At 41.3% G+C, this 26443-nt stretch overlaps 1 protein-coding gene across 2 annotated transcripts in view; it reads left to right on the top strand.

Moving 5' to 3' along the window:
* Positions 1-26443, top strand: part of LOC133616944 (protocadherin-1-like) — a 294172-nt gene that overhangs the window by 26511 nt on the left and 241218 nt on the right. For both annotated transcript variants that reach the window (XM_061976523.2, XM_061976522.2), the window contains exons 2-3: positions 377-1199; positions 18894-21080. In XM_061976523.2, coding sequence (XP_061832507.1) covers positions 399-1199; positions 18894-21080 — 2988 coding nt within the window. In that variant the 5' untranslated portion in view covers positions 377-398. The remainder of the gene's footprint in view (positions 1-376; positions 1200-18893; positions 21081-26443) is intronic.

The raw sequence follows: 26443 nt of genomic DNA, 5'->3' as shown, positions 1-26443 counted from the left end.
ACACTTATATGTATATATGTGCAACAGTTTTTGGTGTCCCCAAGAAACAAACACATATATGTATATATGCGCAACAGTTTTTGGTTACCCCAGGAGACAAACACATATATGTGCAACAGTTTTTGGTCACCCACGGAAACAAACATATATATGTGCAACAGTTTTTGGTGTCCCCAGGAGACAAACACTTATATGTATATATGTGCAACAGTTTTTGGTGTCCCCAGGAGGCAAACACATATATGTGCAACAGTTTTTGGTGTCCCCAGTAGACAGTGACAGAAAAGTGTTCCTGTCAGCATCCATGGGAGGGACGAGCATCTTGTTGGAGTCCCGCTGGTCCGACTAACGTGTCCTCTGCCTCCTGCTCTTGCAGAACGCCGCGGGCGCGTCCCGTCATGGCGGCGCCCATCCCGCTCTACCTGGCGGCGGTCCTGCTGGTGTCGTGCGGCGCCGCGCCCTCCGACGTCCCGTATCGCATCCCCGAGGAGCAGCCGCCCAACACGCTGGTGGGCAGCTTGGCGGCGGACCGGGGCCTCCCCGACACGGGTCACCTGTATAAGCTGGAGGTGGGCGCGCCCTACCTGAGGGTGGACGGCAAGACGGGCGACATCTACACCACCGAGACCCCTATGGACCGCGAGACGCTGAGGGACTGTCGGAACCTCTTTGAGGGCGACAAGTGCTACCTGGAGTTCGAGGTGTCCATCACAGACATGGTGAAGGGAATGGGCTCAGGGCCCCGCCTCATCGAGGGCCGCATCGAGGTCCTGGACATCAACGACAACACGCCGCAGTTCTCCTCGCCCATCCTCACCTTGTCCATCCCCGAGAACACGCACGTCGGCGCCCTCTTCGCCATCCCCATGGCGACCGACAGAGACTCGGGCGTCAACGGCGTGGCCGAGTACTCGCTGAGCACGGGGCCCGACGCCGACCGCCTCTTCAGCCTGCAGGTGGCCGTGGACACGGACGAGAAGCTGCCGCAGCTGGTGGTCATGGGCAACCTGGACCGCGAGAAGAAGGACTCGTACGACCTCAACATCCGCGTGGTCGACGGCGGGAGGCCGGCCAGGGCGAGCAGCGCCTTGCTGAGGGTGGTGGTCACCGACCAGAACGACAACGTGCCCAAGTTTGAGAGGAGCCACTATGAGGCCGAACTGCCGGAGAACAGTCCTCAGGGACACTCCGTGCTGCAGGTCAGTGCACACACACACACACACACACACACACACACACACACACACACACACACACACACACACAACATTGTTGGAATGATGACGTCATGATGTCCAAACCAAAACTGCTCCAACCAAAACCAATCTTAGACTAAGACTAAATCTAACAAATCCATGTCCAAGACTGGGTCTGGCCAAACTAAGTCTAAGACTAGATTTAACCAACTAAGACTACGACTAGATCTGACCGACTAAGACTAGATCTGACCAACTAAGACTAGATCTGACCAATAAACTGAACAGTCCAGTTACTATGGACTAAAGAATACGTTGAATAAGTTTCTATCTGAAGTTGGTCCTAAGAAGTTTCTATCTGAAGTTGGTCCTAAGAAGTTTCTATCTGAAGTTGGTCCTAAGAAGTTTCTATCTGAAGTTGATCTTAAGAAGTTCATATCTGAAGTTGGTCCTAAGAAGTTGCTATCTGAAGTTGGTCCTAGGAAGTTTCTCTCTGCAGCTGGTCTTAAGAAATGTATATCTGAAGTTGGTCCTAAGGAGTTTCAATCTGAAGTTGGTCCTAAGAAGTTTCTATCTGAAGTTTGTCCTAAGAAGTTTATATCTGAAGTTAGTCCTAAGCAGTTTCTACCTGCAGTTTGTTCTAAGAAGTTTCTATGTGAAGTTGGTCTTAAGTAGTTTCTATGTGACGTTAGTCCTAAGAAGTTTCGAACTGAAGTTGGTCCTAAGAAGTTTCTATCTGAAGTTGGTCCTAAGAAGTTTCTATCAGAAGTTGGTCCTAAGCACTTTCTATCTGAAGTTGGTTCTTAGAAGTTTTTATCAGAAGTTGGTCCTAAGTTTCTATCTGAAGTTGGTCCTAAGAAGTTTCTATCTGAAGTTGGTCCTAAGCACTTTATATCTGAAGTTGATCTTAAGAAGTTTCCATCAGAAGTTGGTCCTAAGAATTTTCTATCTGAAGTTCATCCTAAGAAGTTCCTATCAGAAGTTGGTCCTAAGAAGTTCCTGTCAGAAGTTGGTCCTAAGAAGTTTCTATCTGAAGTTGGTCTTAAGAACTTTGTATCTGAAGTTGGTCCTAAGAACTTTGTATCTGAAGTTGGTCCTAAGAAGTTTTTATCTGAAGTTGGTCCTAAGAACTTTCTATCTGAAGTTGGTCTTAAGAACTTTCTATCTGAAGTTGGTCCTAAGAAGTTCATGTCAGAAGTTGGTCCTTAGAAGTTTCTATCTCTAGTTGGTCTTAAGAACTTTGTTTCTGAAGTTAGTCCTAAGAAGTTTCTATCTGAAGTTGGTCCTAAGAAGTTTCTATCTGAAGTTGGTCCTAAGAAGTTTCTATCAGAAGTTGGTCCTAAGCACTTTCTATCTGAAGTTGATCTTAAGAAGTTTCTATCTGAAATTTGTCTTAAGAAGTTTATATCAGGAGTTGGTCCTAAGAAGTTTCTATCTGAAGTTGGTCCTAAGAAGTTTCTATCTGAAGTTGGTCTTAAGATTTAACTATCTCAAGTTGGTCTTAAGAAGTTTATATCAGAAGTTGGTCCTAAGAAGTTTCTATCTGAAGTTGGTCCTAAGAAGTTTCTATCTGAAGTTAGTCCTAAGAAGTTTCGATTTGAATTTGGTCCTAAGCACTTTCTATCTGAAGTTGATCTTAAGAAGTTCCTATCTGAAGTTGGTCTTAAGTAGTTTCTATCTGAAGTTGGTCCTAAGAGGTTTCTATCTGAAGTTGGTCCTAAGAAGTTTCTATCTGAAGTAGGTCCTAAGAAGTTCCTGTCAGAAGTTGGTCCTAAGAAGTTTCTATCTGAAGTTGGTCCTAAGAATTTTCTATCTGAAGTTGGTCCTAAGAAGTTTCTATATGAAGTTGGTCTTAAGTAGTTTTCTATGTGAAGTTAGTCCTAAGAAGTTTCTATCTTGAGTTGGTCTTAAGAAGTTTCTATCTGAAGTTGGTCCTAAGAAGTTTCTATCTGAAGTTAGTCCTAAGAAGTTTCGATTTGAATTTGGTCCTAAGCACTTTCTATCTGAAGTTGATCTTAAGAAGTTCCTATCTGAAGTTGGTCTTAAGTAGTTTCTATCTGAAGTTGGTCTTAAGTAGTTTCTATCTGAAGTTGGTCCTAAGAGGTTCTATCTGAAGTTGGTCCTAAGAAGTTTCTATCTGAAGTAGGTCCTAAGAAGTTCCTGTCAGAAGTTGGTCCTAAGAAGTTTCTATCTGAAGTTAGTCCTAGGCAGTTTCTATCTGCAGTTTGTCCTAAGAAGTTTCTATATGAAGTTGGTCTTAAGTAGTTTCTATGTGACGTTAGTCCTAAGAAGTTTCTGTCTGAAGTTGGTCCGAAGAAGTTTTTATCTGAAGTTGATCTTAAGAAGTTTCTATCAGAAGTTGGTCATAAGAACTTTCTATCTGAAATTGGTCCTAAGAAGTTTTTATCACAAGTTGGTCCTAAGAACTTTCTATCTGAAGTTGGTCCTAAGAAGTTTCTATATGAAGTTGGTCTTAAGTAGTTTCTATGTGACGTTAGTCCGAATAAGTTTCTATCTGAAGTTGATCTTAAGAAGTTTCCATCAGAAGTTGGTCCTAAGAATTTTCTTTCTGAAGTTGGTCCTAAGAAGTTTTTATCAGAAGTTGGTCCTAAGAAGTTTCTATCTGAAGTTGGTCCTAAGAAGTTTCTATATGAAGTTGGTCTTAAGAAGTTTCTATCTGAAGTAGGTCCTAAGAAGTTTCTATCTGAAGTTGGTCCTAGGAAGTTTCTATCTAAAGTTAGTCATAAGAACTTTCTATCTGAAGTTGGTCCTAAGAAGTTTCTATATGAAGTTGGTCTTAAGTAGTTTCTATGTGACGTTAGTCCTAAGAAGTTTCTGTCTGAAGTTGGTCCGAAGAAGTTTTTATCTGAAGTTGATCTTAAGAAGTTTATATCAGAAGTTGGTCCTAAGAACTTTTTATCTGAAGTTGGTCCTAAGACGTTTTTATCTGAAGTTGGTCCTAAGAAGTTTCTATCTGAAGTTGGTCCTAAGAAGTTTCTATATGAAGTTGGTCTTAAGTAGTTTCTATGTGACGTTAGTCCTAAGAAGTTTCTATCTGAAGTTGGTTTTAAGAAGTTTCTATCTGAAGTAGGTACTAAGAAGTTTCTATCTGAAGTTGGTCCTAGGAAGTTTCTATCTAAAGTTAGTCTTAAGAACTTTCTATCTGAAGTTGGTTCTGAGAAGTTTCTATATGAAGTTGGTCTTAAGTAGTTGCTATGTGACGTTAGTCCAAAGAAGTTTCTATCTGAAGTTGGTCTTAAGAAGTTTCTATCTGAAGTTGGTCCTAAGAAGTTCCTGTCAGAAGTTGGTTCTAAGAAGTTTCTATCTGAAGTTGGTCCTAAGAAGTTCCTGTCAGAAGTTGGTCTTAAGATTTTTCCATCTGAAGTTGGTCTTAAGAAGTTTATATCAGAAGTTGGTCCTAAGAAGTTTCTATCTGAAGTTGGTCTTAAGAAGTTTCTATCTGAAGTTGGTTCTAAGAAGTTTCTATCTGAAGTTGGTCCTAAGAAGTTCCTGTCAGAAGTTTGTCCTAAGAAGTTTCTATCAGAAGTTGGTCCGAAGAAGTTTCTATCAGAAGTTGGTCCTAAGAAGTTCCTGTCAGAAGTTTGTCCTAAGAAGTTTCTATCAGAAGTTGGTCCTAAGAAATTCCTGTCAGAAGTTTGTCCTAAGAAGTTTCTATCAGAAGTTGGTCCGAAGAAGTTTCTATCAGAAGTTGGTCCTAAGAAGTTTCTATCTGAAGTTGATCTTAAGAAGTTTCTCTCTGAAGTTGGTCCTAAGAAGTTTATATCAGGAGTTGGTCCTAAGAAGTTTCTACCTAAAGTTGGTCCTAAGAAGTTTCTGGTCCTAAGAAGAGGTCAATGAGTTGAACTTAGTTGACAAAAAAATGAAAAGTTAGAGGTTTAACATTTAGGTTGAAGTGATTAGTGAGCAGAGAGAATGTTCTCCAGTTGGCTCTGAGGACAAATTCCACATGAGTCAGCGTCACCTTTGACCTGGGCGGAGCTAACATGACCTGGGCGGAGCTAACATGACCTGGGCGGAGCTAACATGTGCAAACAGTCATCTGACGTGGCGACAGCGAGTCCACCTGTCGTCACACATTAACCCCGCCTCCCTCCCCCCTCTAAGCGAAGCGGCGTTCTAGAAGCTGCGACTGTGACTGGCTGACTCAGCGCTCCTCACAGGCTCCTCCTGCGCCTTCCCGACTAAATGGGAGTGGTCACGCCATTATCCACGCAGCTTACTGCTATCACTGAGGAGTTATTCTCACTCAGGGTGTCAAGCATCCTATTGCTTTTGAGACAACTCACTTCCTGTCCCAGTCGCACACCATCCTTTCTCACAATATTTGACAGAAAAAAAAATGGTATATATATATATATATATATATATATATATATATATATATATATATATATATGCCCTCTTAGATCCCTTTTGAATTTTACTGGGAATTTTTTGTTTTAACTGCCATTGTTAATAAAAAATAATAATTAATCCAAATCAGCGTTATAATGAATTATTATTGTTATTATTTGTTACATCAAATAAAAAAAATGGCATATTTTGTGTGTTTGCCATAAAGAAATCTTAAGTTTTTCAAAATAAAGCTCAAGCTTTGTCCCGAGGACCTGGAAAGGTCTCAGTCATAACATTTTTCAAAAAGTTATTTTTTTTCAAAGCTAAAATCTCTTTTTTTTTAAGCCCTTTTTGTTAAAAAAAAAACATTTTTTAGGGCAAAAAACCCCACAAAATATGGAATATTTTCCCTCCAAAAAATTTCAATTGTAATATTTGATGTGAAGTAATTGGAGCCTTAAAAAGGTCAACAATTCATAACAACATTGATTTTGATTCATTATTATGTTTTGAACGATGACAGTTAATTCTAAAGGGATCTTAAAGGGCCTCACTCATAAAAGTGTTAAAAAAAAGTTCATACATTATTTTTATTTTTCCTTTTACATTCAGAACTTAAACTTCTAGATCAACTTCAGATCCATATGTTGATTTATTTATTATTTATTATTATTATTATTATTATTTATTATTATTATTATTTATTATTTATTTTTTATTTTTTTTTTATTATTTGTTTAGGTATTTTTGTTTCTTTGTTTTATGCTCTATTTGTCATAAAAAAACTTTGATTTTTTATGACAAATAGAGCATAAAACAAGGAAAAACAAAACAAAACAAAAAAAAATATATGTATATATATATATATATATATTATTTATTTATTATTATTTATTATTTTTTTATTATTTGTTTAGGTATTTTTGTTTCTTTGTTTTATGCTCTGTCATAAAAAAACTTTGTTTTTTTTTATGACAAATAGAGCATAAAACAAGGAAAAACAAAACAAAAAAAAACAAAACAAAAATATATATATATATATATATATATATATAATTATTTATTATTTTTTTATTATTTGTTTAGGTATTTTTGTTTCTTTGTTTTATGCTCTATTTGTCATAAAAAACTTTGATTTTTTTTTTAATGACAAATAGAGCATAAAACAAGGAAAAACAAAACAAAAATAAAACAAACAAAAAAAATAAATATATATATATATTATTTATTTTTTTATTATTTATTATTTTTTTATTATTTGTTTAGGTATTTTTGTTTCTTTGTTTTATGCTCTATTTGTCATAAAAAACTTTGATTTTTTTTTTTTATGGCAAACACACAAAATATGACTTTTTTTTTTCAAAGTATAATATTTGATGTGAAGTAATCGGAGCTTTCAATAGATCAATAATTCATAAAATAATCCATTAAAAAAAATCTAAGGTTTTTTGTGTTTTTTTTCCATAAAAAAGGGTTTCTTTAACAAAAAGGGCTTAAATCATTTTAAAAAAGAGTTCATCTTGAGATTTTAGCGTTGAAATTTTTTTTTTGTGATCCTTTCTCGCAATATTTTACGAAAAAAAAGAGCAAATGTAAGGAGATAAAGTTGCAATGTTGGCTCTAATAACACAAACATAATAATGAATCAAAATCAGTGTTGTTATGAATTATTGATCTATTGAAAAGTCTAATTACTTCACATCAAATATTCTACTTTGAAAAAAAAAAGTTTTTATGACAAATAGAGCATAAAACAAGCAAAAACAAAACAAACAAAAAAAAAATAATAATAAAAAATAATAAAAAAAAATAAAAAAAATAAATTAAAAAAAATAAAATATATATATATATATATATATATATATATATATATATATATATATATATATATATATATATATATATATATATATATACATTTTTAACACTTTTAGATCCCTTTCGAATTTTACTGGGATTTTGTTTTTTTTAACTATCATTGTTAATAAAAAATAATAATGAATCTAAATCAGGGTTATTATGAATTACTATTTTTTGTTTTTGAAGGCTCCAATTACTTCACATCAAATATTCCAATTTAAACATTTTGGAGGGAAAAATATTGTGTTTTTTTTCAATAAAAAAGGGGTTTCTTTAACAAAAAGGGCTTAAAACATTTTAAAAAAAAGAGTTCATGTTGAGATTTTAGCGTTGAAAAAAAATCCTTTGCGATCCTTTCTCGCAATATTTAACGAAAAAAATGGTGGGGGAAAAAAAAGAGCAAATGTAAGGAGATAATTGTTATTGAAGGCTCCAATCACATATTCCAATTTAAACATTATGGAGGGAAAACATTATGTATTTTGTGTTTTTTTTCCCTAAAAAAAAAGGTGTTTCTTTAACAAAAATGGCTTAAAACATTTTAAAAAAGAGTTCATGTTGAGATTTTAGCGTTGGAAAAAAACTTGGATTTTTTTCCCAATTTAAACATTTTGGAGGGAAAAATATTGTGTTTTTTTCCATAAAAAAGGGGTTTCTTTAACAAAAAGGACTTAAAACATTTTTAAAAAAGGGTTCATCTTGAGATTTTAGCGTTGAAAATTTTTTTTTTTGTGATCCTTTCTTGCAATATTTTACCAAAAAAAGAGCAAATGTAAGGAGATAAAGTTGCAATGTTGGCTCTAATAACACAAACATAATAATGAATCAAAATCAGTGTTGTTATGAATTATTGATCTATTGAAAGCTCCAATTACTTCGCATCAAATATTCTACTTTGAAAAAAAAAATGTTTTTATGACAGAGCACAAACAGATATATATATATATATATATATATATATATATATATATATATATATATATATATATATATATATATATATATATATATATATATCAAATATTCCAATTTAAACATTTTGGAGGGAAAAATATTGTGTTTTTTTCAATAAAAAGGGGGCTTCTTTAACAAAAAGGGCTTAAAACATTTTTAAAAAAGGGTTCGTCTTGAGATTTTAGCGTTGACATTTTTTTTGTTGTGATCCTTTCTCGCAATATTTAATGAAAAAAATGGTGGGGAAAAAAAAGAGCAAATGTAAGGAGATAATTGTTATTGAAGGCTCCAATCAAATATTCCAATTTAAACATTATGGAGGGAAAACATTATGTATTTTGTGGGTTTTTTCCCTAAAAAAAAGGTGTTTCTTTAACAAAAATGGCTTAAAACATTTTAAATAAGAGTTCATGTCGAGATTTTAGCATTGAATTTTTTTTTTTTTTAAACTTAGATTTTTTTCCCAATTTAAACATTTTGGAGGGAAAATATTGTGGGTTTTTTTTCCATAAAAAAGGGGTTTCTTTAACAAAAAGGGCTTAAAACATTTTTAAAAAAGAGTTCATCTTGAGATTTTAGCGTTGAAAAAAATTTTTTTGTGATCCTTTCTCGCAATATTTTACGAAAAAAAATGGTGGGGGAAAAAAAGAGCAAATGTAAGGAGATAATTGTTATTGAAGGCTCCAATCAAATATTCCAATTTAAACATTATGGAGGGAAAACATTATGTATTTTGTGGGGTTTTTTCCCTAAAAAAAAAAGGTGTTTCTTTAACAAAAATGGCTTAAAACATTTAAAAAAAGAGCATTGAATTTTTTTTTTTTTTAAACTTGGATTTTTTTCCCAATTTAAACATTTTGGAGGGAAAACGTTTGGTATTTTGTATTTTTGTTAAAGGGCTTAAAACATTAAAAAAATTTTTTTTTTTTTATCAACACATAAATAGGAAAGTTAATCTCGAGATTTAAGCATTGAAAAAAAAACAATGTGACTTTTTAAATCATTTTTATGACTGAGACCTTTCCGAGCTTTATTTTGAAAAAGAAAAATATCAAAATAGCCCCCGACTGATTAAAATGGAAAAAAGTTTGCCCTCCCTTAAATGAGACCTTGGAACATTTCCCTGCCGGTTGTCTTCTGAACACCTACAGAATGTAAAGTGTGTTCCAGAGCAGTGGAATATTCTGGACCGCCGCATTAAAGGAACCAATCCAACGGCTTTGTCTTCACATTGGTGTGTTTTTGGAGATAAATATTCACAGCAGACTCGTTTCTGTGGCAACCGAGGAAACCAGGCGCCGCAATAAAAGGGGTCATCTCAGGCCGTGGTGACCAGGTGAGACGTGAGGTCGGGACCGGTGAGTCCTGCACGGACCGGCACCGAACGAGGAGAGCGAGCTCAGCCGGCAAACAAAAGAGTGGAGCAAGCGGGTCGACGGCGGTTAATTGTTAACGTGAAGACAAACAGAGAGTTGGACGCCAGCCAGAGTCGCTCTCTGCTCCGTTCATTACAGCCTGCTCTGAACATGTCAATAATTCACCGCCGTTTGGAGACGCTCCTTAAAGTCTTCCTGCAGGAAGGGAAATCAATGGGCGGCAGAAACGGCCATTTCACTTCCACGCTTTCTTCCGCATTGACTCCCACCGTCCACTCGCCGCCCGTGATCCCCGGGCAAGAAGAAGACCATTTTATTAGAAGGTCGGATCAACCCCGGCAAATCCATCCCAGATTCTGTGGAAGGAGTCAACCTTTAAAACCCTGACTGGCCTTTAAACGTTAACTTTGAGTCAGACACAGGCTCCTTGACCCCAGTTCATACTTTCTAGCTCCAACTTCACTCAAATGTTACCTTTGAGTGGCTGGTTAGTAACACTAAGGTCTACCACTTGAGCTAACTGGGCAACTTGGATGTGGTTCGTAAATCAAAAAGTTGGAGTTGTCCGTAGAAACAATTCCAAAAGGAATTATTGGTCCTAGCTTTCACAAAGTCCAGTGAAACAAACATAACAAAGGAGTTGTGGATCAACAGTCTCTTCTCTATGAGAGGAGGCCAGGCTGAGAGAAAATACCTATCCTCTCTAAGTGTAGGTCCACAGCAAATCCCTCCTAGATTCTGTCGAAGGAGTCAAACTTTAAACGTTAACTTTGAGTCAGACCACAACCTCACAGGCTCCTTGACCTGAGTTCATACTTTTTAGCTTCAACTTCACTCAAATGTTACGTTTGAGTGGCTGGTTAGTAACACTCAGGTCTACCACTTGAGCTAACTGGCCAACTTGGACGTGGTTCGTAAATCAAAAAGTTGGAGTTGTCCGTAGAAACAATGTCAACATGAATTATTGGTCCTAGCTTTCACAAAGTCCAGTGGAACAAACATAACAAAGGGGTTGTGGATCAACAGTCTCTTCTCTATGAGAAGAGGCCAGGCTGGGAGAAAATACCTATCCTCTCTAAGTGTAGGTCCACAGCAAATCCCTTCTAGATTCTGTCGAAGGAGTCAAACTTTAAACGTTAACTTTGAGTCAGACCACAACCTCACAGGCTCCTTGACCTGAGTTCACACTTTTTAGCTTCAACTTCACTCAAATGTTACCTTTGAGTGGCTGGTTAGTAACACTCAGGTCTACCACTTGAGCTAACTGGGCAACTTGGACCTGGTTCGTAAATCAAAAAGTTGGAGTTGTCCGTAGAAACAATGTCAACATGAATTATTGGTCCTAGCTTTCACAAAGTCCAGTGAAACAAACATAACAAAGGAGTTGTGGATCAACAGTCTCTTCTCTATGAGAGGAGGCCAGGCTGAGAGAAAATAACTAGCCTCTCTAAGTGTAGGTCCACAGCAAATCCCTCCTAGATTCTGTCGAAGGAGTCAAACTTTAAACGTTAACTTTGAGTCAGACCACAACCTCACAGGCTCCTTGACCTGAGTTCATACTTTTTAGCTTCAACTTCACTCAAATGTTACCTTTGAGTGGCTGGTTAGTAACACTCAGGTCTGCCACTTGAGCTAACTGGCCAACTTGGACGTGGTTCGTAACTCAAAAAGTTGGAGTTGTCTGTAGAAACAATGTCAACATGAATGATTGGTCCTAGCTTTCACAAAGTCCAGTGAAACAAACATAACAAAGGTTGTGGATCAACATTCTCTTTTCATTGAGAGGAGGCCAGGCTGAGAGAAAATACCTATCCTCTCTAAGTGTAGGTCCACAGCTAATCCCTCCTAGATTCTGTCGAAGGAGTCAAACTTTAAACGTTAACTTTGAGTCAGACCACAACCTCACAGGCTCCTTGACCCGATTTCATACTTTTTAGCTTCAACTTCACTCAAATGTTACATTTGAGTGGCTGGTTAGTAACACTCAGGTCTACCACTTGAGCTAACTGGGCAACTTGGACGTGGTTCGTAAATCAAAAAGTTGGAATTGTCCGTAGAAACAATGTCAACATGAATTATTGGTCCTAGCTTTCACAAAGTCCAGTGAAACAAACATAACAAATGAGTTGTGGATCAACAGTCTCTTCTCTATGAGAGGAGGCCAGGCTGGGAGAAAATACCTATCCTTTCTAAGTGTAGGTCCACAGCAAATCCCTCCTAGATTCTGTCGAAGGAGTCAAACTTTAAACGTTAACTTTGAGTCAGACCACAACCTCACAGGCTCCTTGACCTGAGTTCATACTTTTTAGCTTCAACTTCACTCAAATGTTACGTTTGAGTGGCTGGTTAGTAACACTCAGGTCTACCACTTGAGCTAACTGGCCAACTTGGACGTGGTTCGTAAATCAAAAAGTTAGAGTTGTCCGTAGAAACAATGTCAACATGAATTATTGGTCCTAGCTTTCACAAAGTCCAGTGAAACAAACATAACAAAGGGGTTGTGGATCAACAGGCTCTTCTCTATGAGAGGAGGCCAGGCTGAGAGAAAATACTTATCCTCTCTAAGTGTAGGTCCACAGCAAATCCCTCCTAGATTCTGTCGAAGGAGTCAAACTTTAAACGTTAACTTTGAGTCAGACCACAACATCACAGGCTCCTTGACCCCAGTTCATACTTTTTAGCTTCAACTTCACTCAAATGTTACGTTTGAGTGGCTGGTTTGTAACACTCAGGTCTACCACTTGAGCTAACTGGCCAACTTGGACGTGGTTCGTAAATCAAAAAGTTGGAATTGTCCGCAGAAACAATTCCAACCGGAATTATTGGTCCTAGCTTTCACAAAGTCCAGTGAAACAAACATAACAAAGGAGTTGTGGATCAACAGTCTCTTCTCTATGAGAGGAGGCCAGGCTGAGAGAAAATACCTATCCTCTCTAAGTGTAGGTCCACAGCAAATCCCTCCTAGATTCTGTCGAAGGAGTCAAACTTTAAACGTTAACTTTGAGTCAGACCACAACCTCACAGGCTCCTTGACCTGAGTTCGTACTTTTTAGCTTCAACTTCACTCAAATGTTACCTTTGAGTGGCTGGTTAGTAACACTCAGGTCTACCACTTGAGCTAACTGGGCAACTTGGACGTGGTTCGAAAATCAAAAAGTTGGAGTTGTCCGTAGAAACAATTCCAACAGGAATTATTGGTCCTAGCTTTCACAAAGTCCAGTGAAACAAACATAACAAAGGAGTTGTGGACCAACAGTCTCTTCTCTATGAGAGGAAGCCAGGCTGAGAGAAAATACCTATCCTCTCTAAGTGTAGGTCCACAGCAAATCCCTCCTAGATTCTGTCGAAGGAGTCAAACTTTAAACGTTAACTTTGAGTCAGACCACAACCTCACAGGCTCCTTGACCCGATTTCATACTTTTTAGCTTCAACTTCACTCAAATGTTACGTTTGAGTGGCTGGTTAGTAACACTCAGGTCTACCACTTGAGCTAACTGGCCAACTTGGACGTGGTTCGTAACTCAAAAAGTTGGAGTTGTCCGTAGAAACAATGTCAACATGAATTATTGGTCCTAGCTTTCACAAAGTCCAGTGAAACAAACATAACAAAGGGGTTGTGGATCAACAGTCTCTTCTCTATGAGATGAGGTCAGAATGAGAGAAAATACCTATCCTCTCTAAGTGTAGGTCCACAGCAAATCCCTCCTAGATTATGTCGAAGGAGTCAAACTTTAAACATTAACTTTGAGTCAGACCACAACCTCACAGGCTCCTTGACCTGAGTTCATACTTTTTAGCTTCAACTTCACTCAAATGTTACGTTTGAGTGGCTGGTTAGTAACACTCAGGTCTACCACTTGAGCTAACTGGGCAACTTGGACGTGGTTCGTAAATCAAAAAGTTGGAGTTGTCCGTAGAAACAATGTCAACATGAATTATTGGTCCTAGCTTTCACAAAGTCCAGTGAAACAAACATAACAAAGGAGTTGTGGATCAACAGTCTCTTCTCTATGAGAGGAGGCCAGGCTGAGAGACAATACCTATCCTCTCTAAGTGTAGGTCCACAGCAAATCCCTCCTAGATTCTGTCGAAGGAGTCAAACTTTAAACGTTAACTTTGAGTCAGACCACAACCTCACAGGCTCCTTGACCCGATTTCATACGTTTTAGCTTCAACTTCACTCAAATGTTACGTTTGAGTGGCTGGTTAGTAACACTCAGGTCTACCACTTGAGCTAACTGGGCAACTTGGACGTGGTTCGTAAATCAAAAAGTTGGAATTGTCCGTAGAAACAATGTCAACAGGAATTATTGGTCCTAGCTTTCACAAAGTCCAGTGAAACAAACATAACAAAGGAGTTGTGGATCAACAGTCTCTTCTCTATGAGGGGAGGCCAGGCTGAGAGAAAATACCTATCCTCTCTAAGTGTAGGTCCACAGCAAATCCCTCCTAGATTCTGTCGAAGGAGTCAAACTTTAAACATTAACTTTGAGTCGGACCACAACCTCACAGGCTCCTTGACCTGAGTTCATACTTTTTAGCTTCAACTTCACTCAAATGTTACGTTTGAGTGGCTGGTTAGTAACACTCAGGTCTACCACTTGAGCTAAATGGCCAACTTGGACGTGGTTCGTAAATCAAAAAGTTAGAGTTGTCCGAAGAAACAATTCCAACAGGAATTATTGGTCCTAGCTTTCACAAAGTCCAATGAATCAAACATAACAAAGGGGTTGTGGATCAACAGTCTCTTCTCTATGAGAGGAGGCCAGGCTGAGAGAAAATACCTATCCTCTCTAAGTGTAGGTCCACAGCAAATCCCTCCTAGATTCTGTCAAAGGAGTCAAACTTTAAACGTTAACTTTGAGTCAGACCACAACCTCACAGGCTCCTTCACTCGATTTCATACTTTTTAGCTTCAACTTCACTCAAATGTTACCTTTGAGTGGCTGGTTAGTAACACTCAGGTCTGGCACTTGAGCTAACTGGGCAACTTGGACCTGGTTCGTAAATCAAAAAGTTGGAGTTGTCCGTAGAAACAATGTCTACATGAATTATTGGTCCTAGCTTTCACAAAGTCCAATGAATCAAACATAACAAAGGAGTTGTGGATCAACAGTCTCTTCTCTATGAGAGGAGGCCAGGCTGAGAGAAAATACCTATCCTCTCTAAGTGTAGGTCCACAGCAAATCCCTCCTAGATTCTGTCGAAGGAGTCAAACTTTAAACGTTAACTTTGGGTCAGACCACAACCTCATAGGCTCCTTGACCCGATTTCATACTTTTTAGCTCCAACTTCACTCAAATGTTACGTTTGAGTGGCTGGTTAGTAACACTCAGGTCTACCACTTGAGCTAACTGGCCAACTTGGACGTGGTTCGTAAATCAAAAAGTTGGAGTTGTCCGTAGAAACAATGTCAACATGAATTATTGGTCCTAGCTTTCACAAAGTCCAGTGAAACAAACATAACAAAGGAGTTGTGGATCAACAGTCTCTTCTCTATGAGAAGAGGCCAGGCTGGGAGAAAATACCTATCCTCTCTAAGTGTAGGTCCACAGCAAATCCCTCCTAGATTCTGTCGAAGGAGTCAAACTTTAAACGTTAACTTTGAGTCAGACCACAACCACCCAGGCTCCTTGACCTGAGTTCATACTTTTTAGCTTCAACTTCACTCAAATGTTACGTTTGAGTGGCTGGTTAGTAACACTCAAGTCTACCACTTGAGCTAACTGGCCAACTTGGACGTGGTTCGTAAATCAAAAAGTTGGAGTTGTCCGTAGAAACAATTCCAACAGGAATTATTGGTCCTGGCTTTCACAAAGTCCAGTGAAACAAACATAACAAAGGAGTTGTGGACCAACAGTCTCTTCTCTATGAGAGGAGGCCAGGCTGAGAGAAAATACCTATCCTCTCTAAGTGTAGGTCCACAGCAAATCCCTCCTAGATTCTGTCGAAGGAGTCAAACTTTAAACGTTAACTTTGAGTCAGACCACAACCTCACAGGCTCCTTGACCTGAGTTCATACTTTTTAGCTTCAACTTCACTCAAATGTTACGTTTGAGTGGCTGGTTAGTAACACTCAGGTCTGCCACTTGAGCTACTTTGAGCTAACTGGGCAACTTGGATGTGGTTCGTAAATCAAAAAGTTAGAGTTGTCCGTAGAAACAATTCCAACAGGAACTATTGGTCCTAGCTTTCACAAAGTCCAGTGAAACAAACATAACAAAGGGGTTGTGGATCAACAGTCTCTTCTCTATCAAAATAACGCAACCTGAACCGTCAACACGCACGCACACAAAAGCCCCTTCGGTGCACTTAAAAAGCGTTAACAACCATGTTGCTACAATGATTTGAAAACAGGTAAAATCCTCTTTACCGTGCTATCCGCGAACGGCAGACGACATGTCGTCACGAGGCAGAGTAGGGAGGCCGGGCTGAGTTTAGGTCCACAGCAAATCCATCCTTCTTTCAAGGCTAGTTTGTTGGCGTTTTTGGACCCATATTGACGAGACGAAACTTAGATAGACAAACGCTAAACCAAGACGGAGACATGTTTCGCATAGACAGGCATATTTGGCGTGGTCTAAAGATTCTTAAACCCCAGGTTCCACTGTGTACACATACTGTATATACTTTAGGGCAGGGGTCGCCAACCCGTCGATCGCGATCGACCGGTCGATCTTTGAGACCCTGCCGGTAGAAATATTAGAAGAAAAACATTTGTATGACATCAGTGACACCCCCACCCGGAGAATGACCAACAGACCAGACCAGCTGGCACACAATTTAACTCCTGAACACGCCCGCAAGCCTCTGCCTCTCTCTTCAGCCTCAGATCCCGGGGCTGTCGACACCGCGGCCGCGACCCCCCGCTGCAACAATGACCGAATGTCCGACTGTTGCAACAAATCGGACATTTTCAATTTCAAACATCCAACCGTACACAATTCTTCCCTCAACTACGCCTCTGTACCCATCATAGCATACTAGACTCCATGAACATTGCTCCAAAGTACGGATTTTGTGTTGTAAACATTGACATGACAATATATGAGAAAACAAGGTGGCAGCTAAAGAAGGACAGGAAACACCCGCCAGGGGAACAGCTGATTTAACTACTTCCGGTGCTGACGTAAGACAACCATGTGACTCGCGTCCCATATGTGACCGAAACAAACATACTACAGTACTAAGACTATAGTGGCCAGAAACAGTTAGCTTGTACAGCAGGGACGCCCAAACTGCGGCACAGGGGCCATCTGTGGTCCGTGACTCGATTGTCATTGGCCCAAGGCGCATTGCAAAAAACAATCCATCCATCCATCCATCTTCTTCCGCTTATCCGAGGTCGGGTTGCCGGGGCAGCAGCCTAAGCAGGGAAGCCCAGACTTCCCTCTCCCCAGCTCTTCCTGTGGGATCCCGAGGCGTTCCCAGGCCAGCCGGGAGACATAGTCTTCCCAACGTGTCCTGGGTCTTCCCCGCGGCCTCCTACCGGTCGGACGTGCCCTAAACACCTCCCTAGGGAGGCGTTCGGGTGGCATCCTGACCAGATGCCCGAACCACCTCATCTGGCTCCTCTCGATGTGGAGGAGCAGCGGCTTTACTTTGAGCTCCCCCCGGATGACAGAGCTTCTCACCCTATCTCTAAGGGAGAGCCCCGCCACCCGGCGGAGGAAACTCATTTCGGCCGCTTGTACCCGTGATCTTGTCCTTTCGGTCATAACCCAAAGCTCATGACCATAGGTGAGGATGGGAACGTAGATCGACCGGTAAATTGAGAGCTTTGCCTTCCGGCTCAGCTCCTTCTTCGCCACAACGGATCGATACAGCGTCCGCATTACTGAAGACGCCGCACCGATCCGCCTGTCGATCTCACGATCCACTCTTCCCTCACTCGCGAACAAGACTCCGAGGTACTTGAACTCCTCCACTTGGGGCAAGATCTCCTCCCCAACCCGGAGATGGCACTCCACCCTTTTCCGGGCGAGAACCATGGACTCGGACTTGGAGGTGCTGATTCTCATCCCAGTCGCTTCACACTCGGCTGCGGAACAAAAAACAACAACAAAATTGGGAAAACAGCAAGAAAAAAGTGTTGACAACATCAGCCAATTACAACAACACAAAGCTTTGTCTTTAAAAAAACAAACAATAAAAACAAACAAACAAACATATATATATATATATATACATCTAAAACATAGTTGACACAGTTTTTGGCTGAGACCAGGGATCCTGGGCTCAAAAGGTTGGCGACCACTGCCTTAAGGTAACACTTACCCCAAAGTAGATATGTTGGTGCCCTGTGTGAACTTGCTAGCAACTAGCTAGACCGCAAACAGGTCATAAACTGTAATATCGGACCATTAAATGTGTTCCTGTACCTCTCTATGGGTGGAGTTTGGGGGGGTTGCACCACACGTTGAGAGTAGTCAGTCCTTGTAAAACTAATTTGTTCATTTTCTACTGCTTGTCCTGTTCGGGGTCTAACCCAGCTGACTCTTGACAAGAGGCAGGGTAGACCCGGGACTACTCGCAGAACACCTTTGCGTTCATGTTTTTAGACTCTGGGACTGGGCTAGTCCGTAACCCTCGGGGCGCAATGAGGCAACTGTCTTCCAGTTTGAACTCTCTTAAGACGATTCCAAACAAGCTCATTTTATTTAAACACTCGTTTATTTTGGATGATGCACTAACACACGAGCAAGTAGCAAGAGTGTCCTCCTAGACGTGCTTCATTTTGTATGTGGAAGCAGGATCAGGACTGGCGCTGATCCGTCCTCAGGTGTCCTAACGAGCCCCGAGGACAGCGAGCTTGTGTGATAATAACAAGAACATTAACATTCACTCATCTGGCCATTAAACGGCAGTGAGCCGCAGCACGCCCGTTAGATGATGTAACGCCAGCGCTTTGAACCAACCGGCCTGGAAAATCTTTAGAGTGCTGGTTTAGCAACGGTCAGGAGACTTTGCAAGCCAGATCCAAATGATGCGGCAAATGTTGTCATGACCCTTAAAACCTTCAATTACACATTTCACTTGGGATTCCAGTATAATGTTTCGCTGACTGAACAACTTTATGTTTTTATAGTCTTTTCGTTTATTTCTTTGAAAGGTAGAATGTTAATGAAATCAGTTGTGTTGTTCTTTGCAGGTCCGGGCTAACGACGCAGACACTGGCACCAACGGAGAGATCGACTACAGCCTTCATCAGATGTCGGAGGCTGTCCAGAGGCTTCTACGCATCGACCGATCCACAGGAGTCATCTACGTCAAAAACCAGGTGGACCGTGAGGAAGAGAACTTCCTCAAGTTCTACGTTGTAGCCAAAGATCGCGGGCCCAACTCCAAGAGCTCCAAAGTTCTGGTGACCCTCACCGTCAGGGACCAGAACGACAACGCTCCCACCATAGAGATCCGCGGGATCGGCCTGGTGACGCACCAGGATGGCGTAGCCAACATCTCTGAGGACATGCCAGTGGGCACGCCGGTGGCACTTGTCCAGGTGTCCGACCGTGACGAGGGGGAGAACGCGGTGGTGACTTGTGTGGTTGCGGGTGACGTACCCTTTCAGCTGCAACCTTTATTAAGCGAGTCGACAAATGACAAAAGGAGGAAGTACTTCCTGCAAACGACCACCCTGCTGGATTATGAGCGAGTCAAAGATTACAGGATTGAAATAGTCGCAGTCGATTCTGGCAACCCTGCTTTGTCCAGTGCCAACTCCCTCAAAGTCCAGGTAACAGATATGAATGACAACACGCCCAGCTTTTCTCCAGTCATGATGGAAGTGGATTTCGCAGAAGGCAACCAGCCTGGTGACAAGGTTCTGCATGTAGAGGCGACAGACGCAGACAGCGGCTCCAACGCCGAGCTGGTCTACAGCATCATTGAACGCTCCGCCTCCGGGCTCTTTAATATCGACGCCAACACCGGAGAAGTTCAAGTGAACAACCTGCTGGACCGGGAAGAGACGGAACGTTACGAATTTCGGGTGGCTGCGGCGGACAAGGGCTCTCCGAGCAGAACGGGCACAGCGACAGTAGTGATCAATGTCCTGGACCGCAATGACAATGACCCCAAATTTATGCTCAACGGTTACAGTTTCTCCGTCATTGAAAACATGCCTCCTCTCAATCCTGTTGGTGTGGTCACCGTTTCTGACGTGGACAAGGGTGACAACGCACGAGTGAAGCTTTTTGTGGAGCCGGACAATGGCAAGTTTGTGATCCAGAATGGCACCGGAAACATCTTGTCAAGCATCTCCTTTGACCGTGAGAAGGAAAGCACCTACACTTTCCGTCTGAAAGCAGTGGATTCTGGCGAGCCCCCACGATCCTCCTATGTGGGTGTGACCATTAATGTCCTGGACGAGAACGACAACGCACCCTATGTCACCAAACCCGCAAACTCCTCCTACACATACCTGACCCCTGACACCGCCCCAAATACCCGTGTAGAGGTGGTAGAGGCCGAAGACATTGACTCTGGGCCCAATGCTGAGCTGGTCTACACAATCACTGGGGGGAACCCGTATGGACTATTTCATATTTCCCCCACCACGGGCGAGATCACCCTGGCGCAAGCGTTCACCGGGGAGCACAATGGACTGCACCGGTTGGTGGTACAAGTCAAGGACAACGGCAAACCACCCCGCCACACGACCGCACTGGTCCACGTTTTTGTCAATGACACCAAGGCCAACGTGTCACTCATTGAGGTGCTGGTGGGACATAGCCTGTACACCCCCCTGGACAGAGACATTGCTGGAGATCCCAACTACGCCCTCGCCCAGCGCAGCAACATCCTGTACGGAAGCCTGGCGGGAATAGCCGGAGTCATCCTGGTCATCGTGGCTGTGGTGGTCATCCGACACCGGCTCCAAAAGGACACAAAGAGTGGCTACCAGGCGGGAAAGAAGGAGAGTAAAGACCTGTACGCCCCTAAGCAGGGACCCAAGAACTCCAAAGGTAAAAAGAGCAAGAAGAACAAAGCTCCCAAACCTGCTAAACCGCTGGAGGAGGACGAGGAGGCCACCCTTCAGAAAGGCCTCAAATTCAACCTCATCAACGACACGGTCAGTGACAGTCCCAGGATACACTTGCCCCTCAACTACCCCCCAGGAAGCCCCGACCTGGGCCGCCATTACCGCTCTAACTCCCCGTTGCCCTCCATCCAACTGCAGCCACAGTCCCCCTCCGCCTCCAAAAAGCACCAGGCGGTGCAGGACCTCCCCGCCACCAACACCTTCGTGGGAACGGGGGACAACAACTCCACGGGCTCGGACCAATATTCGGATTACAGCTACAAGGCCAACCCTCCCAAATACAGCAACAAACAGGTAGGCGACTACGCTAACACGCCAATGTACCAAAGGGACATCTATTGGACCAACGGGGTGTGGTAGTTTCGCCGGGACTCATTTCGACCATTTTGTCTCTCACTACACCCACCTCCAAACCGGCTCGCAGTCATTTTCATTTTCCTTTTGGTTTGCCTCCACCGTGTTTGTTTGTTTTCTTTTTGTTGACATGAAGGATCAAGGATAGACCACACGGAGGTTCTCAGTATTTGGACTCTGAATTTGTTGACTGAAGACAAGAAACCAAAGCAGACATTCTCGGGCATGGGAAAACCTCGTATTGGTCTATCCTTACTTTCTCTTTTTTTTGACTCTGTCAAGACGCTTCTTCCTGTCCGTGTCCTTCGCACACGCCGCCCTCGGTCTGGCCGGTGACGGGCTGCTCCTGGAAGCTAGACCAGGAAAGACTGAGCGGTTTCTCACTTTGATTTGCTTTTTTTCTTCCATTCATAATGCAAGAGCGCCGCTTGAGAGTCGTTGTTGTCTTTGGACACGACGGACCAGGCAGGCAGACTTAGGGGTTGGGGGTGGGGGGATGGGGGTGGTGCGGTTCAGGGTCCGGGGTCAAAAACCAGTCAAGTATGAAGGTGACGCTATGCTGAAATATGACTTTTCATTGGATGGTCTTCACGGGCAGCAGAGCTTAAAACGTTTGCACTGATTCATGGCACATGACGTTGGCCTTCTTTTACCCAGAGTGCCTTGCTCTATTTAATGTCCTTGCGTGTGTGAGAGAGAGAGAGAGCGAGAGAGAGAGAGAGAGAGAGAGAGAGAGAGAGAGAGAGAGAGGGCGAGAGAGAGAGGTCATCTCTATGCAAGCCCGCTAAAACTAAATATTCACTGTGAAAATATGAAGAAATTGTGAACAATCTAATAAAGTCATGGTTGTGATATTCCGTGTGTGTGTGTGTGTGTGTGTGTGTGTGTGTGTGTGTGTGTGTGTGTGTGTGTGTGTGTGTGTGACAGCGTGTGGTCGACTTCACGTCCATCTTGTACTTCAGTGTTTTTCCCTACAATCGACCTCATTGTTGAATTTGCATATTTGGCCGTGACACATTTGCATAAAAAACCCCAAAAGAAAACCACAACCCGGCTTTTTTTTTTCTGTTTGTTTTTTCTTCTGCCGCGTAATTTTTGAAGGCCGCGGTCTAAAATTGTAACGAAGTCGGCGAGACTGACCGCCCCTTCTTATTCTCTGGCGGACCAGGAGCAAATTTTGTATGCGAAAACACTGAACTCTTCTTTGCTTCAAATGTTCATCACCATGTTTGTATTTGACACGATTGACTTGTTGTTGTTGTTGTTGTTGTTTTTTTTACAGCAGACATGTAAAATAAACGTGCTTCAATGTGACGGTGCCGCTTCACTGACTGGGGGCGGGGCTTGTGGTGGCGTTGCATCATCATGTCCATGTTTCACAAGGAGATAAAATGTATAACACACACCTCCAGACTTTTATGGGCCGGGTCTCTCTTTCTCTGTTGGGACGATGCTAACACCCGATGCTAACTTCCTGTTGTTCCAGGAAACGTTGAAAAGTAGCATGCTGGCACCAGCAGAAGTAGCTTCGCCAACAGTAGCGGCGGCTACGCTAAAGGCTAAACGCGGCTAACTGTAGTACGAGACGCTGTGCTAGCAATGCTAGCAGTATTAGCATTACTAGCAGTATTAGCTTTACTAGCAGTATTAGCACTACCAGTGCTGCGGGCAGTATTAGCAATACTAGCAGTATTAGCACTGCCGGCAATATTAGCAGTACTAGCAGTATTAGCACTGCCAGCAATACTAGCAGTATTAGCATTACTAGCAGTATTAGCACTGCCAGCAATACTAGCATTATTAGCATTACTAGCAGTATTAGCACTGCTAGCAGTATTAGCACTACTAGCAATAGTAGCAGTATTAGCACTACTAGTACTGCTAGCAGTATAGGCAATACTAGCAGTATTAGCACTGCCAGCAATATAAGCAGTACTAGCCGTATTAGCACTACTAGCAGTATTAGCACTGCTAGCAGTATTAGCAATGCTAGCAGTATTATCACTGCCGGCAATACTAGTATTATTAGCATTACTAGCAGTATTAGCGCTGCCAGCAATACTAGCATTACTAGCAGTATTAGCACTGCTAGCAGTATTAGCACTACTAGCAATAGTAGCAGTATTAGCACTACTAGTACTGCTAGCAGTATAGGCAATACTAGCAGTATTAGCACTGTCAGCAATATTAGCAGTACTAGCCGTATTAACACTACTAGCAATACTAGCAGTATTAGCACTGCCGGCAATACTAGCATTATTAGCATTACTAGCAGTATTAGCACTGTCAGCAATACTAGCATTACTAGCAGTATTAGCACTGCTAGCAGTATTAGCACTACTAGCAATAGTAGCAGTATTAGCAGTACTAGTACTGCTAGCAGTATAGGCAATACTAGCAGTATTAGCACTGCCAGCAATATTAGCAGTACTAGCCGTATTAGCACTACTAGCAGTATTAGCACTGCTAGCAGTATTAGCATTACTAGCAGTATTAGCACTGCCAGCAATACTAGCATTATTAGCATTACTAGCAGTATTAGCACTGCTAGCAGTATTACCACTACTAGAAATAGTAGCAGTATTAGCACTACTAGTACTGCTAGCCGTATGAGCAATACTAGCAGTATTAGCACTGCCAGCAATATTAGCAGTATTAGCACTGCTAGCAGTATTAGCAATACTAGCAGTATTAGCACTACAAGCAATACTAGCAGTATTAGCACTGATAGCAGTATTAGCAATACTAGCAGTATTAGCACTGCTAGCAGAATTAGCACCACTAGCAATAGTAGCAGTATTTGCACTACCAGTGCTGCTAGCAGTATTAGCAATACTAGCAGTATTAGCACTGCCAGCAATACTAGTATTATTAGCATTACTAGCAGTATTAGCACTGCTACCAGTATTACCACTACTAGCAATAGTAGCAGTATTAGCACTACTAGTACTGCTAGCCGTATGAGCAATACTAGCAGTATTAGCACTGCCAGCAATATTAGCAGTATTAGCACTACTAGCAATTACTAGCAGTATTAGCACTGCTAGCAGTATTAGCAATACTAGTAGTATTAGCACCGATAGCAGTATTAGCAATACTAGCAGTATTATCACTGCCGGCAATACTAGCATTATTAGCATCACTAGCAGTATTAGCACTGCTAGCAGTATTAACACTACTAGCAATAGTAGCAGTATTAGCTCTGCTAGTACTGCTAACAGTATTAGCACCACTAGCAATATTAGCAGTGTTAGCACTGCCAGCCCTACTGGCAATGCTAGCAGTACTAGCAGTATTACCACAACTAGCAATACTAGCAGTATTAGTACTGCTAGTAGTATTACCACAACTAGCAATACTAGCAGTATTAGTACTGCTAGTAGTATTAGCACTACTAGCAATACTAGCGGTATTAGCACTGCTAGCAGTATTAGCACTACTAGTAATACTAGCAGTATTAGCACTGCCGGCGATACTAGCATTATTAGCAGTATTAGCAGTATTATCACTTCCTGCAGTATTAGCAACGCTAGTACTACTAGCAGTATTAGCAGTATTATCCCTTCTAGCAGTATTAGCAACGCTAGTACTACTAGCAGTATTAGCAGTACTAGTACTACTAGCAGTATTAGTAGTACTAGTACTACTAGCAGTATTAGCAGTACTAGTAATACAAGCAGTATTAGCAGTGCTAGTACTACTAGCAGTATTAGCAACGCTAGTACTACTAGCAGTATACTACTAGCCGTATTAGCAGTACTAGTACTACTAGCAGTATTAGTACTACTAGCAGTATTAGCAGTACTAGTACTACTAGCAGTATTAGCAGTACTAGTACTACCAGCAGTATTAGCAGTACTAGTACTACTAGCAGTATTAGCAACGCTAGTACTACTAGCAATATTAGCAGTACTAGTACTACTAGCCGTATTAGCAGTACTAGTACTACTAGCAGTATTAGCAGTACTAGTACTACTAGCCGTATTAGCAGTACTAGTACTACTAGCAGTATTAGCAACGCTAGTACTACTAGCAATATTAGTAGTACTAGTACTACTCACAGTATTAGTAGTACTAGTACTACTAGAAGTATTAGCAGTACTAGTACTACTAGCAGTACTAGTACTACTAGCAGTATTAGTAGTACTAGTACTACTAGCAGTACTAGTACTACTAGCAGTATTAGTAGTACTAGTACTACTAGCAGTATTAGCAGTACTAGTACTACTAGCAGTATTAGCATTACTATTACTACTAGCAGTATTAGTTCTTCTAGCAGTATTAGCATTACTAGTACTACTAGCAGTACTAGTACTACTAGCAGTATTAGTACTACTAGCAGTATTAGCAGTACTAGTACTACTAGCAGTATTAGCAGTACTAGTACTACTAGCAGTACTAGTACTACTAGCAGTATTAGTAGTACTAGTACTACTAGCAGTATTAGCAGTACTAGTACTACTAGCAGTATTAGCAGTACTAGTACTACTAGCAGTATTAGTACTACTAGCAGTATTAGCATTACTGGTACTACTAGCAGTATTAGCAGTACTAGTACTACTAGCAGTATTAGTACTACTAGCAGTATTAGCAGTACTAGTACTACTAGCAATATTAGCGGTACTAGTACTACTAGCCGTATTAGCAGTACTAGTACTACTAGCCGTATTAGCAGTACTAGTACTACTAGCAGTATTAGCAGTACTAGTACTACTAGCAGTATTAGCAGTACTAGTACTACTAGCAGTACTAGTACTACTAGCCGTATTAGCAGTATTAGTACTACTAGCAGTATTAGCATTACTGGTACTACTAGCAGTATTAGCAGTACTAGTACTACTAGCCGTATTAGCAGTACTAGTACTACTAGCAGTATTAGCAACGCTAGTACTACTAGCAGTATTAGCAGTACTAGTACTACTAGCAGTATTAGCAGTACTAGTACTACTAGCAGTATTAGCAGTACTAGTACTACTAGCCGTATTAGCAGTACTAGTACTACTAGCAGTATTAGCAACGCTAGTACTACTAGCAGTATTAGCAGTACTAGTACTACTAGCAGTATTAGCAGTACTAGTACTACTAGCAGTATTAGCAGTACTAGTACTACTAGCCGTATTAGCAGTACTAGTACTACTAGCAGTATTAGCAACGCTAGTACTACTAGCAGTATTAGCAGTACTAGTACTACTAGCAGTATTAGCAGTACTAGTACTACTAGCAGTATTAGCAGTACTAGTACTACTAGCCGTATTAGCATTACTAGTACTACTAGCAGTGCTAGCAGTAGCATAAACAACAAC

Source organism: Nerophis lumbriciformis, linkage group LG16 (genome assembly GCF_033978685.3).
Source record: "Nerophis lumbriciformis linkage group LG16, RoL_Nlum_v2.1, whole genome shotgun sequence".
Lineage (NCBI taxonomy): Eukaryota > Metazoa > Chordata > Actinopteri > Syngnathiformes > Syngnathidae > Nerophis > Nerophis lumbriciformis.
Note: the sequence above shows the minus strand (reverse complement) of the source record. Positions and strands in the feature narration are given on the sequence as shown.